At 41.5% G+C, this 16891-nt stretch overlaps 1 protein-coding gene across 7 annotated transcripts in view; it reads right to left on the minus strand.

Moving 5' to 3' along the window:
• Positions 1–16891, minus strand: part of ptprt (protein tyrosine phosphatase receptor type T) — a 1496000-nt gene that overhangs the window by 59891 nt on the left and 1419218 nt on the right. For all 7 annotated transcript variants that reach the window (XM_059980706.1, XM_059980710.1, XM_059980709.1 and 4 more), the window contains 2 exons: positions 15416–15503; positions 1464–1540 (listed from right to left, as the gene is read on the minus strand). In XM_059980706.1, coding sequence (XP_059836689.1) covers positions 1464–1540; positions 15416–15503 — 165 coding nt within the window. The remainder of the gene's footprint in view (positions 1–1463; positions 1541–15415; positions 15504–16891) is intronic.

Below are 16891 nucleotides of genomic sequence, written 5' to 3' on the forward strand. Positions count from 1 at the left end.
CCTGTTCTGACAAGTTTTTAAATCTGAAGCAGTAATTCTGTTTCTCTTTCCACAGATACTGCCTGACCTGCCCGTGTTCCCAGCATTTTCTATTTGCATCTGATGAATGAATCCACAGTAGTTCCCAGGAATCAAGTTCATTAAGGATAAATCTTATTAGTTCTATATTTTCAACAAAATTTTTTGAAATTGAAACTCATTAAGGGATGCAAACCCTCATGTCACCTGTGAGAATCAGTACAAATTCTTGGTGTACATTAAATGGAGCTTTGTGTTGGGATGTTGGATTTGTAAATTCGTAATGTTCTTACATAGTGGAAACAGCCACCAAGACTTATGCACTTAGCAACTCTTTGACAAGAAAATGCAAAGTGTTCCTTGATCAAAACCATCAAGAAAAACTTGGAGATGTTCTCAATATTGAAAGATACTGGTAGACAATATATCATTATATTTACTTTATTGCTGGAATTGGACAAGCCACTTCAAGGCTTCTAGGATTAAGTGTTCAAGGTGCCAAGTCACTGACAACATGCCGTAAAGTAATGAACAGCAATGTATTGCTTTAAAATCTCAGCAGAGCCAGATTTTGTGTGTCTGGGAAAGCAGTCTCTGATTTGCACCACTGGGAGGTGAAAAACCCCATTAGAATGTGCTGTCATGAAACTGCCCCTATGTGCTTGCCTGCCTGTAAGGGATAACAGAAGTGTGACAAGCAGCAGCAAATGTGAGAAAACGGGATTTGTTGCAGCAATCAAAAACTTTCTGATAACTTTCTACAAGTTCAGAATAATGGAAGATCTCACTAAAACAGCGATGAAGAGGAATTTCTTCAGGCAAGGATGGGGTGAATCTGTGAAAGTTGTTGCCACAGAGGGCTGTGGTGCCCAAGTCAGGCCAAAACACAGACTTAGTTCTTAATTGTACTGCAGGAGAATGGGGTTGAAAAGTTGCAATTCAATGGTGAAGCAGACTAAATGGGCAAAATGGCCTAATTCTGCTCTTATATTTAATAGTATTAGGCAGAAATCCAAACTTTTTGACAAGGCACCATGCCAGCTCTGGATACGTGGTACAGCAACAATCCAATCCCAGGATATATCCTAGAACAAATCCTAATGATTGGATAATTATTATTTACGATTAATTAGATCTAAAATAATGTCATTTATCTGTTTATGATTAATTTGATCCAAAATAATGATGACATTTATCTGTTTCTATTAGCAACTTAACATGCGCTCCATTAGCACCTATTAAGAAGATAGGTAAGTGTCAGGTGCTCAATAAAGAACCTTAAGAGTCAAGAATGCTTAGTCCCACTTCTGTGAAGCCCTGGATCCCCTCTGTCAATGAAGTGGCAATCTGAGGGAACTGGTTTCCATTATCTACAAAGAAACTAAAAAGAAATTTGGCGTCCAGCTTTATTTTAATTTGTGCACAATAAATTGACTGTTACTTACGTCAATGTAATTGGCATTTATATAATCTGAGTGTGGGTCTCCATCGAGTAGCTGAAGTCGTACACGAGAATGATCATCTGGAAAGAGGAAAGAACGTTGAGCATCATCATAAGCTTGCTATGCTAGATCATGCTTAATATATTTGAACAAAAGAAAACACAAGGAAAGGAAAAGCACGTTAAACATTATAATTTTATCATTATCTTATAACAATTACCATTCACAGTGATAAAATTGCAAGTTTCAATCTTAACACTGTAATAATACACTTAATTAAGTTACTTAGAATAATAAACTTTAACAATTTCTATTAGTAATCATAAATGCCCCCGAATCGTATTCATCAGCTGACTTCCCACAGGTCTCTATCATTAAGTTCAAAGTTCAAAACTTCGAAGGACATTTATTATCAAATTACATATACGTCATTACATACAACTTTGAGATTCATCATCTGCCGGATTTAAAAAGTAACAGCGCTGAGCGAACACTAACGTACAATCAATGGGGGCTTTTAACAGGACCTTTGATCTGACTCAACAATTCAGAAACATGTTCTTCCCTTCTGTTATCATTTTCCTGAATGAAGCACAAACTCATAAACATGAACTCTTTATTCCATTTTCTGCAGTAATTATTTAATTTTGTAACTCTTTTGACGATTAGCTTTATTTGCCACTTATATCGAAAAATTGAAACAGAGAGTGAAATGCATAATTTGCTTCAATGGCCAACACAGTCCGAACGTGTGCTGGGAGCATGTTTCCAGCACTTACAGAGCATACACACAGTTTACTAACGTTAAGTCATATGACTTTGGAATAAGTAATTTTATGTTTTGGCAAAGCACTGCTGCAAAACAACACATTTCAGACTCAGAGGCAGAGTGGAGTGATGATGGCGCAAAATGGCGACTCCTTTGCTCTGATCTTCAGTAACAGCTCTATTTCCATCTTTAATATCTTTATTTTTCCCTTTCAGGGAGGACCCTAATTTGGATTTACACGCTGACTATGGTTCTTTGCGGGAATGGGACCCGTCCTCGGGGTTTCATAACCGGCCATTGTTGTTTGGCATACTAAGGGCTTGGCTTTGCAGGCCTGGAATCTCGGGCTCTGGAGAAAGGCGAATCGAGGGTCAATGCCATGGCAGGGGACCCGTGTGTCAGAGTATCTCCGGCTGTATGCCCAGATCGTTGGGCACAGAGCTTGAAAGAAACGACGTAACAGACTTCTAACATTGTAAACCAGTGAGTTGTTTGTTATGTCTCCTCACTCGCTGTGAAAATGGAGACATCTCTTTATCCCTTATCAGGGAGAGAGACAGCCTGTGGTACGTCAAATGCCGGGTGAAAGGCAAAGTCTTTGGGTTAACCTCCAGACTGTGTCTTTGCTGTTGCTTTGCTCAAGCTTGAGTGCTCGGTGGCGGGTGCTGATGTTTTTTTTTGCTGCTGGGGGAGGGAGGGGATTGTTGATCACTGCCGCTTACGCACGGGAGGGAGGGGTGCTGGGGGGGTACTTTGGGGTTCTAATACTTAACTGTTGTTTATTCTTTGGGCCACTCCTCTGTTTTCATGGATGTTTGCGAAGAAAAAGCATTTCAGGACGTATATTGACTACATTTCTCTGACATTAAATGTACCTTTGAAACCTTTTCATATATTGTAAGTCAGTGCTAATGAATCTGAGTCACGTTCTGAGCTGAAGGTTTATCGGCTGTTGTTATTGATCAATATCTTCACGTTCCTGCAGCTATAATCCTGTGGGTGGCACTGTGGCGTAGTGATCAAATACAAATACTTTATGGTAGAGCAAATCAGGTCCAGATATTTGGAAGGTACGGCCCAGACTTATCCTTGATTATCCTGGCAGCACTGCTCCGACAGCATGTGGTGTGAAGCGAGTCCAAGGATGGAAGATTGGTTTGTGTGATGTGCTGGGCTAGTTTCACGATCAGTACAAAGCTTTACAGTACCAGCTGGAGTTTGGGGTTCAATTCCCACTGCTGTCTGTAAGAAGCTAGCCCTGTGACAGCTTTAGTTTACCCTGGGTGCTCCAGTGTCCTCCCACATTCCAAAGACACACGGGTTAGGGTTAGTGGGCATGCTACATTAGCGTCAGCAGCATGGCGATGTCTGTGGTCTGCCCAGCACAATCCTCACTGATTTTATTTTGATGCTGAATGACACATATCACTTTATGTTCCATTGCACTTATGACAAATAACGATACATGATGTAAACCAAGACAGCATTAATTGTTGAAGACCAATGCCTTCCTGATTGCTCAACAATCTATTCAACAGCTCTGTGTTGAAGCTTTCGTCATTTGTCTGGGTAGGTATCAACAATGGTCAAGAACCCTGGGTAGATTTAGGTCATATCTGCTCATTTAATTGATGCTTTTGCCTCTGGATTAAATATCGTGAATCAGCATCAGCACACTGTGGCTAGAGTGTGCATAATATATGTGGGATACACTGCAGTCCAAGTTAGAATCAGAATTCAAATCTGAATCAGGTTTCTGCATTGTGGCAAGTTCCCATTCTTGGAGCACATTTCAGTATGTCCAGGTGCGGCATGAAGTCGGCAAAATTTTGCCGGTGTCATAAACTGAAGAGTAGTGGGAACCAGAATATTGGAGGCAGCGAGAGAGGGAGAGCTTGTTGCCAACTCTTGAGTCAAGGAACTCAAACTAAAAAGCAATGCTTCAGATTGACTGTAACAGCAAAATATTGACTTGTTGTCTCCCCTCTTGCTGTGGAAGGAGCTATATCTAGAGGGAGAGGGAGGGGGAGAGAGAGAGAGAGAGAAAGATCTCTCAAAATATTGGAGTCACAGTTAGTTTTGATGGACTGTAGACCATGGTCTCTCTTTGGAGACTTTGCTGTTGCTTGCATGGTGGGTGTTGGGAATGCTGACGTTTTCTGTTTGAATAAGTGGGTGGAGGGGGAGGGGATGGAGGAGGGGGAGGACCGATGCTTTTGCTGCTACTTGTGTGTGGGAGGGGGCAGGGGGCTTTGGGGTTCTTACATTTTCTCTGCCATTCATTCCTTAGGTGCTTTTATTCAGTTTCAAGGATGTCTGCAGAGAGTAAGAATTTCAGGTTGCATTGTATCCATTCTCTGATATTAAATGGAACTATCAAAATACAATCACTGACGTACATCATGAAATTTATTGTTTGGTGGTAGCGTTTCAGTGCAGTACATAAAATTACAATAAGAAATATATAAAATACTTAAATAAATAGTGCAGAAAGACAAGGTAGTGTCCATGGGTTCATTGTCCTTTCAGAAATCTGATGGTGCAGGGGAAGAAGTGTTCCTAAAATATTGAGTATGTCTTCAGGCTCCTGCACCTCCTCTCTGATGGCGGTGATGAGAAGAGGGCATGTCCTGGGTGGCAGGGATCCGTAATGATGGATGACACCTTTTAGAGGCATTACCTTTTGAAGAAGTTCTCGATCATGAGGAGGACAGTGCCCATTAATTCACTCACCTGTTGTGAAACAACCAACTCTGTGGAGTAAGAAGGAAATATAATCCAAAGCACAACACACAAAATGCTGGAGGAATTCAGCAGACAAGGCAGCATCTATGGAAAAAGGTACAGTTGATGTTTCGGGCCAAGACCCTTCTTCAAAAGGGTCCCAATGAAGGGTCTTGGCCCAAAATGTCAACTGTTTACTCTTTTCATAGATGCTGCCTGACCTGCAGAGTTCCTCCAGCATTTCGCGTGCGGTGCTTTGGATTTCCAACATCTGCAGATTTTGACAATCATAACCACTCTGTGTTACATACCGTGCAGACGTGGAAGTGTTATCGAATCACCATGACAGGATTACCTATCAACGATGCCAGAACACCATCCTGAAAGTAATTGGAACCCAAGGGAAACATCTGCTGCCACTTCATATTACAATGAGAGCTGGTCAATTAAGACAATTTCCATCACAATGTAAACATCTCATTTTGATAATTGGGCTTAATACTTGAAGAGGAAAAGAGCTTTGATGACTCACTGCTGTACTTATAATTGCCAATACTGCAGACACAGCTGTCTGTGGTAATTTTTAACTGCTCACTTTTTTATAAATAGGTATAAAAATTGAAACTTATGAGCATCTAAATGATTATGGCTAATAAACTTCTAAACAATAGATATTGCACATTTTATTTTTCAGAATATCAGCAAAACAGCTAGTAATAAAGATTTAAGTCAGAAAAATTGAAATGTATTTCTTCAGATACCAGTGATTTTCCCTTGAAAATGGGCGTGATTCTAAATAACTAACATGTGCAAATGCAAACAAACCATTTTGACCAGAACAAAAAGCATAAGAGCCCAGATTGCCTAATACCGGAGAAGCTGAAAAATGTTTGTTACGTTTGCTCTTTCTTGCTAAAATGGACATCGGCTTCTGCAAACTCGAAATGCGTGATTAAAGAGAGCACAGAATTCACGGATAGTGCACTCTGGCTAGCTGCTGTCTCACAGCATCATGGCCCTGGGGTCAGTCCTGATCTTGAGTGCCCTCTGTTCCACCTGCTCTTACAGTCACCATGTCCTTCCTCCAAGTGCTCCCAATTCCCCCGACATCCCAAGGACATATAGAGGATATAGACAGGCAGCAGAGTTGGGCAGAAAAATGGCAGATGGAGTTCAATCTGGACAAGTGTGAGGTGATGCATTTTGGAAGGACAAACCAGAAGACTGAGTACAGGATTAATGGTCAGTTACTTAAGAGTGTGGATGAACAAAGGGACCTTGGGGTTCAAATCCATACATCCCTGAAGGTCGCTGTGCAGGCTGATAGGGTAGTTAAGAAGGCCTATGGGATGCTAGGCTTCATTAACAGGGGGATTGAGTTCAAGAGTAGAGAGGTCATGTTGCAACTCTACAAATCTCCGGTGAGACCGCAGTTAGAGTATTGTGTTCGATTCTGGTCCCCTCATTATAGGAAGGATGTGGAAGCTATGGAGAGGGTGCAGAGGAGATTTACCAGGATGTTGCCTGGTTTGGAGAACAAGTCATATGCAGCAAGGTTAGCAGAGCTGGGACTTTTCTCTTTGGAGCGTATAAGAATGAGAGGGGACTTGATGGAGGTGTACAAGATTATGAGAGGCACAGATAGGGTGGATAGTCAGTACCTGTTTCCCAGGGCACCAATAGAAAGCACCAGAGGGCATATGTACAAAATTAAGGGAGGGAAGTTTAGCGGAGACATCAGGGGTAAGTTTTTTCACACAGAGGGTTGTGAGTGCCTGGAATGACTTGCCAGGGATGGTGATGGAGGCTAAAACATTAGTGGTATTTAAGAGCCTCTTGGACAGGCACATGGATGAAAGAAAAATAGAGGGTTATGGGGTAGTGTGGGTTTAGAACTTTTTTTAAGGATTATATGGGTTGGCACAACACGGAGGGCTGAAGGGCCTGTAATGTTAACGTGCAGACTGATAGGTGCATTGACTGCTGTAAACTTCCCATGGTGTGCAGATGAGTGACAGAATCTGGGGGGAGTTGTTTGGAATATTGGAAATACAAAATGGGTGAGGGTAAGGTGTTTGGTGAAGAGCATCAACACTGTGGCTGAAGGGTCAGTTTTGCACTGCCCTCTTCGCAGGAAATCACCATCAGACATTTGCTTAGCTTTATTACCTTGATTTATCACATAAATGACTGATTACAAACTTTATGCTTTATTTAATCAGGATCTTAACGTGAGAAATTTACTGTCATTTAAACAATCACTCAATATTTAGTACTGAATAGCCCCTCTTGCCCTGAAAAGATAATATTACACTGAGTTACTTTTATATCTTTTCCTTACTTCATCTCATTAAAATCTATTCCTTATTTTCCTTACACTATAATTTAAATCTTCTTTTACTTGGTTATTATAGATGTTTTTTTTCTCTTCCTATTTTTGCTGGCTTTGAGGACTCCCCAGTGTTATTGACAGAATAAATTCCTACAGCTTTTGCTGAAGTCCCCATAGATTCTTAATAGAAGTTACTGAACTCAGATGAATGTCAGGAAGACTGGATATCTCTGCTGATACGCTTGGTTTAATGTCCATTCACAATTGTTTGCCTTCCTTTTGTCAGTCACAAACAAAATGCCAGCCACTGGGCGAAATTGCAGATTATTCATTAAAGGGCATGTGAGCTTACAAAAAATAAGTGGAAATGTATATTGATCTCTCAGCCAAATAATTGGGCAATCTTAACTGTGAGAAACATTCATGTGAGGTAGTTAAGTGGTTGATTTAAAAATAAGCTTTCAATGTCCAATTGTAAGTGTATTATCAATTAATATCTCAATTGAGCCAGATGCATCATTATAGTAAAGGTCTTCAACTTGTATAAGGATCAGTAGAACTTAAAGTAGATGAGTTATAGAAAAGTTGTTTAAAAATAGCATCTAAGGATTTTTCCCACAAACGAAGATGAAGGAAACTGTTTTCAGACAGCAGAGTTTGTTAGGTGATATTTATTTATTTATTGATTGATTTATTGAGATACAGTGTGGAATAGACCCTTCTGGCCCTTTGAGCCATGCGACCCAGCAATCCCACAACTTAATCTTGGCCAGATCTTGGGACAACTTACAATGACCAATTAACCTACCAGCTGGTACACTTTGCACTGGAGTGTCCCAGAGGAAACCCACGCAGCCACAGGGAGGACATCCAAACTCCTTACAGATAGTGGCAGGAATTGAACCCAAGTTGCTGGTAAGGTAAAGCATGCTAACCACTGTGAACTTGATTTAACAAGATATCTCATGTTCACGCTATCTTTATCACATCATAGTGTCATACAACACAGAAAGAGGCCCTTCCTTTGGTTTACCACGCACGTGCCACCCTTGTGCTTAACTATACTTTTGCAGTCCATTTCCTGTCCCTGTGGCCAATGGGTATCCTTGGTTAGTGACCTTTGCATTCTGTCCATCCCTACTCCCAGTTCACCAACTCGTCTCCTTAAGCTCCACCCTGCCTTCTCCACTTCAGGCTTGCCTAAGCTCCACTCTGCTGGGGCCTCGCTCTGCTTTCCAGACCCAGCCAGGATCATCCTGGCAGCCTGCTGCTTGCCACCTCGGTGCTCTGTGCTCGGCCCTCACAGCCTGTTTCTGCTTCCGCCAGCCTGGCGTGCCGGACCATCGGCCGCCATAGCTAACTTTTTGTGGTTCACTTTCGTTTTGCATTCCTTGGTTAATGGCAGCCTCACTTAGTTCATTCCCGCTCCTGGTTCATCCTATGCAGTCTTCAAGGCCATCACCATTTCAGATTCGTTATCAAGAACAGGATAATAGTCAACCCACTTAACTATAAATTACATGCTGAAGTGAAAATAAGATTCTCAGATATACTTAGCTTATTGATTCAAGGGATGAGGATGGCACTGACAAGATTTGTACCTACTGAGTTAATAGAGAAATGTGACTAATACTTGAATCAGTTCACAATTTTAAGACTTGAGACTTCTAATTTTTTTTTGGAGCTGAGTATGGGATGACTACTTCTTATGGCCAACAGCATGACACAGCCATTAATTTTAAGGTAAGCTAAAATCAAATTGAATGGCTATAAATAAATAAAGAGGGTAAGAAAAGTTGGATTGGGAGGGAGGGAGAGAGGGAGCAAGAGAGAGAGAGAGAAGAAAAAATGGAAAAGTATAGTTTAAAGTAGAGAGAAAAAACATTTTGTAGCTGTAGGAGCCGAAGTTTAACATTTCATTTTTTTCCCTCTGTTCTAGGCATCTGAAGTTGAAGTTAAGTCAGGGTTAAGTTAAAAACAGAATCCTTGCAACAGGAAATATAAACTTTGAACACCTGTGGTGGGATTCTTCACCCTTGTAGGGATCCCCTTTGCCTAATGGTATTGGTCCAGTGCATAAGAGAGGTTGGTTACCCCTGCTTTACAGTGTAGAGGTAGCAATTCATAGACAGTGATGGAGAAAACCTCTTGTATTTTTTAAGGTTAAAACTACGGTGGAACTAATTAGACAGCATTTTGTGGCAATTTGCAAATCCTGATGCGAATATTTCTCACTGCTATTCCTTAGGATTCTCATTCATTAATAAAGTTTGTGTAATTAGCTTACCATTATTATTTCACCAATTTCTATATGTTATTTACACATGGGAGTTAACCAGCTCACAAGAAGCAGTTAATTTACATTAACATTTATAGATGAAATTTGCTGATGTAGAAGTTCTGTACTTTATTGGTTTGTACTACTTTGATTCAAGCAAAGGTTGTGAATCAATTTTGTTTTATAGGACAAATAGTCTGTTCCGTTTAGCAACTCAATCCATTCTTGATGACTAAAGTTTAATGTTAGGTGACAAAAGTTTAATGTCAGAAGACTAATTTGGTATTAAAATAATCCTTGGTTTAATAATCCCTGAAGTGACATAAAGATGGAAAGCCTCACAAATTTTATAGTTCCTTTTCAGATATTCCAAAAATTTTCACAGCCATTAAATTACTTTCCTAAGTGTAGTCATCTTTGTAATGGAAGAAAAATGGCTATCAATTTTCTGCTAAGATGATCCAATCAACAGTAATACAATAATGTCCAGATGTTTCTGCTTGTAGTTATGTTGATTCAGGGATAAATTAAATACATTTCTGATCTTAGTCATAAGCATTGGAACCTTTTATACCCATCTGAGAAGACCCAGTGCAGAGGCATAAAGTACTGTAATCACTCTATCAGAGATTTCCCTCTGTTCTATCCTTTCCTCCCTGATGTCCTCTGTTACTGGACACTAACAAGCCTTTCTCTTTCCCAGTTCCACTGGAAGGGACCAGACATGAAGCATGAACTGTTACTCTTTCCACAAACGCTGCCTGACCTGCTGAGAGTTTTCAGTGTTTTCTCGGTTAATTTTTTCAGATTTCCAGAAACTGTAGTTTTTGATTTTCATAGAATATTAAATGCCCAGTTTGAAATAGTGTGGCATTGCATCTTTAGTCGTCTGCTGTTGGTGCTGTTGGACATGAAGTTGCCACCTTTCCGCTACAAAAGGAAGAGTGTTGCTCATGAAAGCCCGCTGGTACGTGAGACAGGAGTTACATAATCAGACCTGCAGAAACCAACAAACTTGCACAAATAAAAACTATGATAAGCATTGTACAAATTCAGAACAAAAATATGATTTTTCACTTCCATTTTAAAAATATTGTGGAGTGGACATTGGCATTTATGAACAAAAACAGAAAAATTCTATGATTACGTACCAGGTCAGGTAACACATGTGAAAGAGAAACAGCAACTTGACCTGCAGCATTTTGCCAGCAGTCAAAGCTTTTGCTTCAGTTTCCTGGCATCTGAACTGTTAATGGTGATTGTCATTGAGAATCTGTTGCTCCATTTAATTCACTCCATGCATAGTTATTGTTATTTGTCACTCATCACAATCTTGGGGCAAGTTTTACACTTCATTGCAGCCAGGAAGGGATGGTTATTGATCAGTCTTCACATTTCTGCATATGCCTGACCTGTAAAACTTCTGCAAATAATGCAATATCTAATGAATAGCACACGTGACTCGTGGCGAGGGTTGCATACCATTGTAGACTTCAAAGCCAAGCAGTGGTGCCGCCAACATCACGGCCTCTCTCCCAGATGAGCTCAATAGCTTTTAAGCTTGGTTCGATGTTGCTAACTCTGAACCTCCGAGGACAGTCACTGCTATAAGCTGTAACCTGGTCATCCCTGAGGCTGACGTACGCAGGTGTTTCCAACGGGTGGACAGTCGCGAGGCTGAGGGACCGGACGGCATCCCAGGGCGAGTACTCAGGATGTGCGCAGCGCAACTGGCAGCTGTGTTTACAGACACTTTTAATCTCTCCCTCTCCCAGTGTAGAGTGCCCTCCTGCTTCAAATTATCCACCACTGTCCCTGTACCAAAAAAGACCAAGGTAACTTGCCTGAACGACTGGCGTCCTGTCGCACTCACCTCAATAATAAGCAAATGCTTTGAGAGGCTGGTCAAGGATTACACCTGCAGCTTGCTATCACTCAAACAGGATCCCCTACAATTCACCTACCGACACAACCAATCGACAGACGATGCAATAGACACTCTTCTACACACCGTCTTTACACATCTGGAGAAGAAGGATGTTCTTGGATTCAACACTATAATTCCATCCAGGTTCGACCTTGACCTTGCTCTGTGCAGCTGGATCCTGGACTTCTGGTCAGATTGCCGGCAGGTGGTAAGAGTGAGCTCCTTCACCTCCACCTCTCTGACTCTCAACACAGGAGCCCCTCAGGGCTGTTAACTAAGTCCCCTCCTTTACTCCCTGTATGCCTATGACTGTGTCACCAGCCACAGCTCTAATCTGCCAATTAAATTTTCTTATGACATTACATTGATTAGCCTAATCTCAAACAATAACAAGGTGGCTTACAGGGAAGAAGTCATCTCTCTGACACATTGGTGTCAAGAAAATAACCTCACCCTCAACGTTGCAAAAACAAAGGAGCTGGTTGTGGATTACAGGAGGAATGGAGATGGGCTAACCCCTATTGATATCAATGGATCTGGGGTTGAGAGGGTAAATAGCTTTAAGTTCCTCTGCATCCACATCACCGAGGATCTCACATAGTCTGTACACAATAGCTGTTTGGTGAAAAAGGGACAACAGTGTCTCTTTTACCTCAGATGGTTGAGGAATTTTGGTATGGGCCCCCAAATCCTAAGAACTTTCTACAGGGGTACAATTGAGAGCATCCTGACTGGCTGCATCACTGCCTGGTATGGGAACTGTACCTCCCTTAATCGCAGGATTCTGTAGAGAGTGATGCGGACAGCCCAGCGCATCTGTGGTTGTGAACTTCCCATGATTCAGGACATTTACAGAGACAGGTGTGAAAAAAGGGCCCATAGGATCACTGGGGACCCGAGTCACTCCAATCATTCTCTATTCCAGCTGCTACCAACTGGGAAAGCGGTACCGCAGCATAAAAGCCAGGACCAACAGGCTCTGGGACAGCTTCTTTCACCAGGCCATCAGACTGGTTAACTCACACTGAGTTGAGTGTATTTCTATGTTACATTGACTATTCTATTTATTATAAATTATTATAAATTACTGTGATTGCACATTGCACATTTAGACAGAGATGTAACGTGAAGATTTTTACTCCTCATGAATGCGAAGGATGCAAGAAGTAAAGTCAATTCATTTCAGTATTGACACTTCTTGCAAGAATGCACATACAGCTAAAATTAAATGATTTCATTTTAGAACCTGTAATAATAAGAGTAAGATGATGAAGTTTCCTGTCTAACATTGCTGCTATGTGACTTACTGTCATGTTCCCATTCTTGCAATAGTATTGCCTGTTTCTTCAAATGCCAGTCACTGATTGGCTGAATCAGAGAGCAGATCAGAATCAGAATGAGGTTTAATATCACTGGCGCATGTTATGAAATTGTTTGTTTTGCAGCAGCAGTATATTGTTCAAGTTCAAGTTTAATTGCCATTCAACCATACACGAATACCCATGAATGCGGCCAAATGAACCAGGGTTACTGCGGGGTCAAGGTGCAAACCACAGCACAAGTCACATACAGCACTTAAGAGGTTGTAAGAATGTAAAATGGCAGTAAAATAGAGTCATATGGAAAAATATCGTCCAAGTCCCTGAGTCCAGGAATGTTGTAGCAGTCTGCAGTCGAACTTAATACAGTTTGTCTTTTGCTGAGCAGACACTGGGGATTGGGGGTGGGGTGGTGGGAAAGCACCAATTCCAGCACGGGTGTGCACCACACTGCCAGACTCTGCTGCCTCCCCGGACGGTTGCCAATAGGCGACTCCACAACTTGAGGACATGTCCCCTGCCGTCTGTTTGCCAATAAACCAATGACCTGGACCTACAGCATTCCACACCACCAATGTCCAACAGGGACAATGCAATCACGAGAAAAGTGATTAAGATGACGGCCCGCTGTTGGACTGCACACCGATGCCTCCCTGTCACAGGCAGCATCAAGTCCAGCTCCTTCAGTTCCTCTGCCACAAGCAAATTGGTGATGGAGTAGACCTGTTGTACTTGAAATTCTTAATGTCCAGCAGGGTCATGCGATAGTAAAAAAAATGTTCAAAAAGATAGTATCACCTTTGGTTGACCCTGTAGAAGCTGTTGTGTCTGAGCACCATGTTATCAGAGGAGATTGTAATACATAGTAATAACAGCTATGAATTACAATAAGGAGTATACATAAAAAAACATTGACGGTTCGTCTTCAGGCTCCTGTACATCCTCCTTGGTGGTAGCAATGAGAAAAGGGCTCCTTCCTGGGGGATGGGGGCCCTTAATAATGAACGCCACCTTTTCGAGGCATTGCCTTTTGACGATGTCCTGGATGCTGGGGAGGTAGTGCCCATGATGGAGCTGGCTGAGTTTACAGCCTTCTGTAACTTTGTCTGATCCTGTGCTGTGGCCCCTCCATGCCAGACAGAGATGCAACCAATTAGAATGCTCTCCACAGTACCTCTGTAGAAATTTGTGAGTGTCTTCGATGACATAGAAATTCTCCTTGAATTCCTAATGAAATCTAGCCTTCTTTGTAATTGCAAAGGTCCCGTTTGTATTCAGATTAGGAATCCTCTGAAATTCACAAGGTTCTGATGGCCATTTTACGATTCAGAGTATGCTTTCCTAATATGGGGTCTGTAAATTTTCAGCTGGTTAGATAACTATAAAGGAATCTGGGGCAAGCTTTGTGGAATACTTGCTTTGCAAATAGAGCGTGGAGAAAGCTGCAAGGGTCTGTGTCATGGTTCATCCTGAACGGGCTGCGTGGCAGAGGATTCTCTGATCTATGGGCACACACGGAGACAAACATCAAGTGCTGCTGGCAGATCATCAATACCCTTTGGTCTGCCAGAACTAACTAGAGGGTCTACCAGCCCACTGGGATGTCTGTAGAGGAATGTTGCCAACTAGCATGATCCGGGCTGCAGGAGTATGTGATGAGAGACACACTGAAGCTCGGTGCAGCCACTGTAAGGGCTCAATGGGGAAGGACAACAGTAATGGTTTCTTATGCTGCTGGACAGGGAGGGTCTGGTCTGGGTGAGGAAACCCCTTAATTATTGCAGTAATACACTAATCCAGGGGGCCACATGGGTGGCAGCAGTCCTATTGGTTTTAAGGAATGTAATAAAACACTACCTAATGTATGGGCGGGCTGTATTTCATGTTTATTCATGCTAATTTTTTTTAGCATTATGAAGATAGTTTACTTTGATGCATTAAAGAAACTGCGTGGCTTCCAGGAACTGGAGTAATTCTCCAGCTTCCATGAAGCTGCTCTGGTTTGTTTGCTCTCTGGGTAGCCCAATTAAACATTCCTGATGCAGGGATTCAATCCAGAAAGCTGTCGATCCCTTACCGCTCACACATGCCGCTTGAATCGCTGAGTTCTTCCAGCAGATTGCTCGTCACTTCAGATTCCAGCATCTGCAAGACCCTTGTGTCTCCAGCCCCACTTCCAGTTGTCTCAACTTCCAAACCCCCTGTCAGGGATCTGACCTCTTCCCAGCAGACCGACGGACATAAGACAGAACAGGAGATTGACTCACTTTCTGCCTGCAGCCCCTCTGCCAAATATCAGTGCCACCGGGTGTCCAATGGCCTACTGGCTGCCCAACCTCCACACCAAGGGAAATCTATTTCATTGGTTTTAAGGCATTCACTTATAACTACCAACGCTATCACTCTGATAGTGCACAGCAGAGTTCACTTTCTGGGAGCTGGAGGGTGGGTGCCAATTCATTTAAACCTGACTAACATTTGGAACTGATCTGTAAATCAAGCGCTTTTCATTAAGATGACTGGTTTTTAAAGCTGATCCATGTCAGGAAGAATTGAGAAGACTGAATATTAACAAAATATCTCCATTCTGTGTCGCTTTTACTTACAAGCAATGATGTTCCCATATCTGTTCTTAGAACGGTTTTCCTCTTTCTTGGCTGTGTCCCAAGCTGCTGACTGTCCTTCTGGCAAACTCTGAAAAGCAAGGAACGTGGCTGTTTGAAAAATTGCTTTTAATAAATAAACCCACAGATTGCATTGAATACAGAATGTGCCAAACCTTTCATAACACTTTGAAGTACATCAACATTTTTGATTCCTGCAGCTTCAATAGAAATCAGCAAATAGATATGATATTGTCTTTACAAATCCTGCAGTAGACTTGTCAGAAACTCAAATGCATGTGGATTTATTAAGAAAACACCAATTACATTCTGCATGGTAACAAAGCTGGAAAATATGTCATAGGAATGAATACTCTGAATACAAACTGGCATTTGACAGAGAAACAACAGTTGGCTATCATCATAAACCTTCAAATCAGTTAATATTGTAATGATGAATAATATCTTACACGATTGAATTTTAGATATCCTTGTGAGAATTTGAATATTAGATGACAATCTGGAAATTAAACCAACAGATATTAGCAAATGAAGGAAATACATGATTTGAAAAGACCCATTATATAATTGACCAGTGAATGAAAATCACTAAATTGCAGAAGCTGGAAATCCGAAATTAAAATAAAAGAAAATGCTTGAAGTACTCAGCAGATGAGGTTGTGAAGAGAGAAATACTGCAGTGTCAACAGCCCAAGTTGATGAATCCATGACAGGCAATTGAGATTTATTGATGGGTGCATTAATGTAAATTGTTTGTATGCCTAAACTGATGTCCCAGTGGTATCTCATAAGCTAGTTTCATGTCTGTAGCATCATAATGTGGCTTACTTTTTGTTGACCAAGTACTGTCTATTTCACTATTCCAAGGGCTCTCTTATTTCAGATCTGAGCAACTAATGACTTCTAAGTAGTTTCACTTCTCCCCCCAGTTACAAGTATTTCAGAAAGCAGATGTTCACTGACGCTGTCGAGGTTGAAATCGATTGCACCATAAATTTGTGAGCTGCTTTGGATGACTGCACTTGAGTCGACTGACATTCCTGTGAAGGCATTGAACAAAGACAAATTTTAAGAAAGAGTGAAAGGGAATTGTAGTGTTCTCGCATGAACAAAGACAGATTTTAAGAAAGAGTGAAAGGGAATATTTCAAAATAGCAAGTTTAGGCAGCAATTGCATTCAGATAGGAACGGGTTAAACATGGAGTTATTGAGTCATAGAAAAGCACAGCACAGAAACAGACCCTTCGGCCCATCTAGACCGTTCAGAACCATTTAAACGGCCTACACCCATTGACCTGAACTGGGATCATAGCCCTCCATACTTCTTCCATCCATGTACCTATCCAACCTTCATTAAACATTAAAATTGAGCTTGCATGCACTTTTTGGGCTGGCAGCTCATTTAACCCTCTCCTCATGATTTCCTCAAACTTTTCACCTTTCACCCTTAACCTATGA

The sequence above is a fragment of the Hypanus sabinus genome, chromosome 9, assembly GCF_030144855.1.
Source record: "Hypanus sabinus isolate sHypSab1 chromosome 9, sHypSab1.hap1, whole genome shotgun sequence".
Lineage (NCBI taxonomy): Eukaryota > Metazoa > Chordata > Chondrichthyes > Myliobatiformes > Dasyatidae > Hypanus > Hypanus sabinus.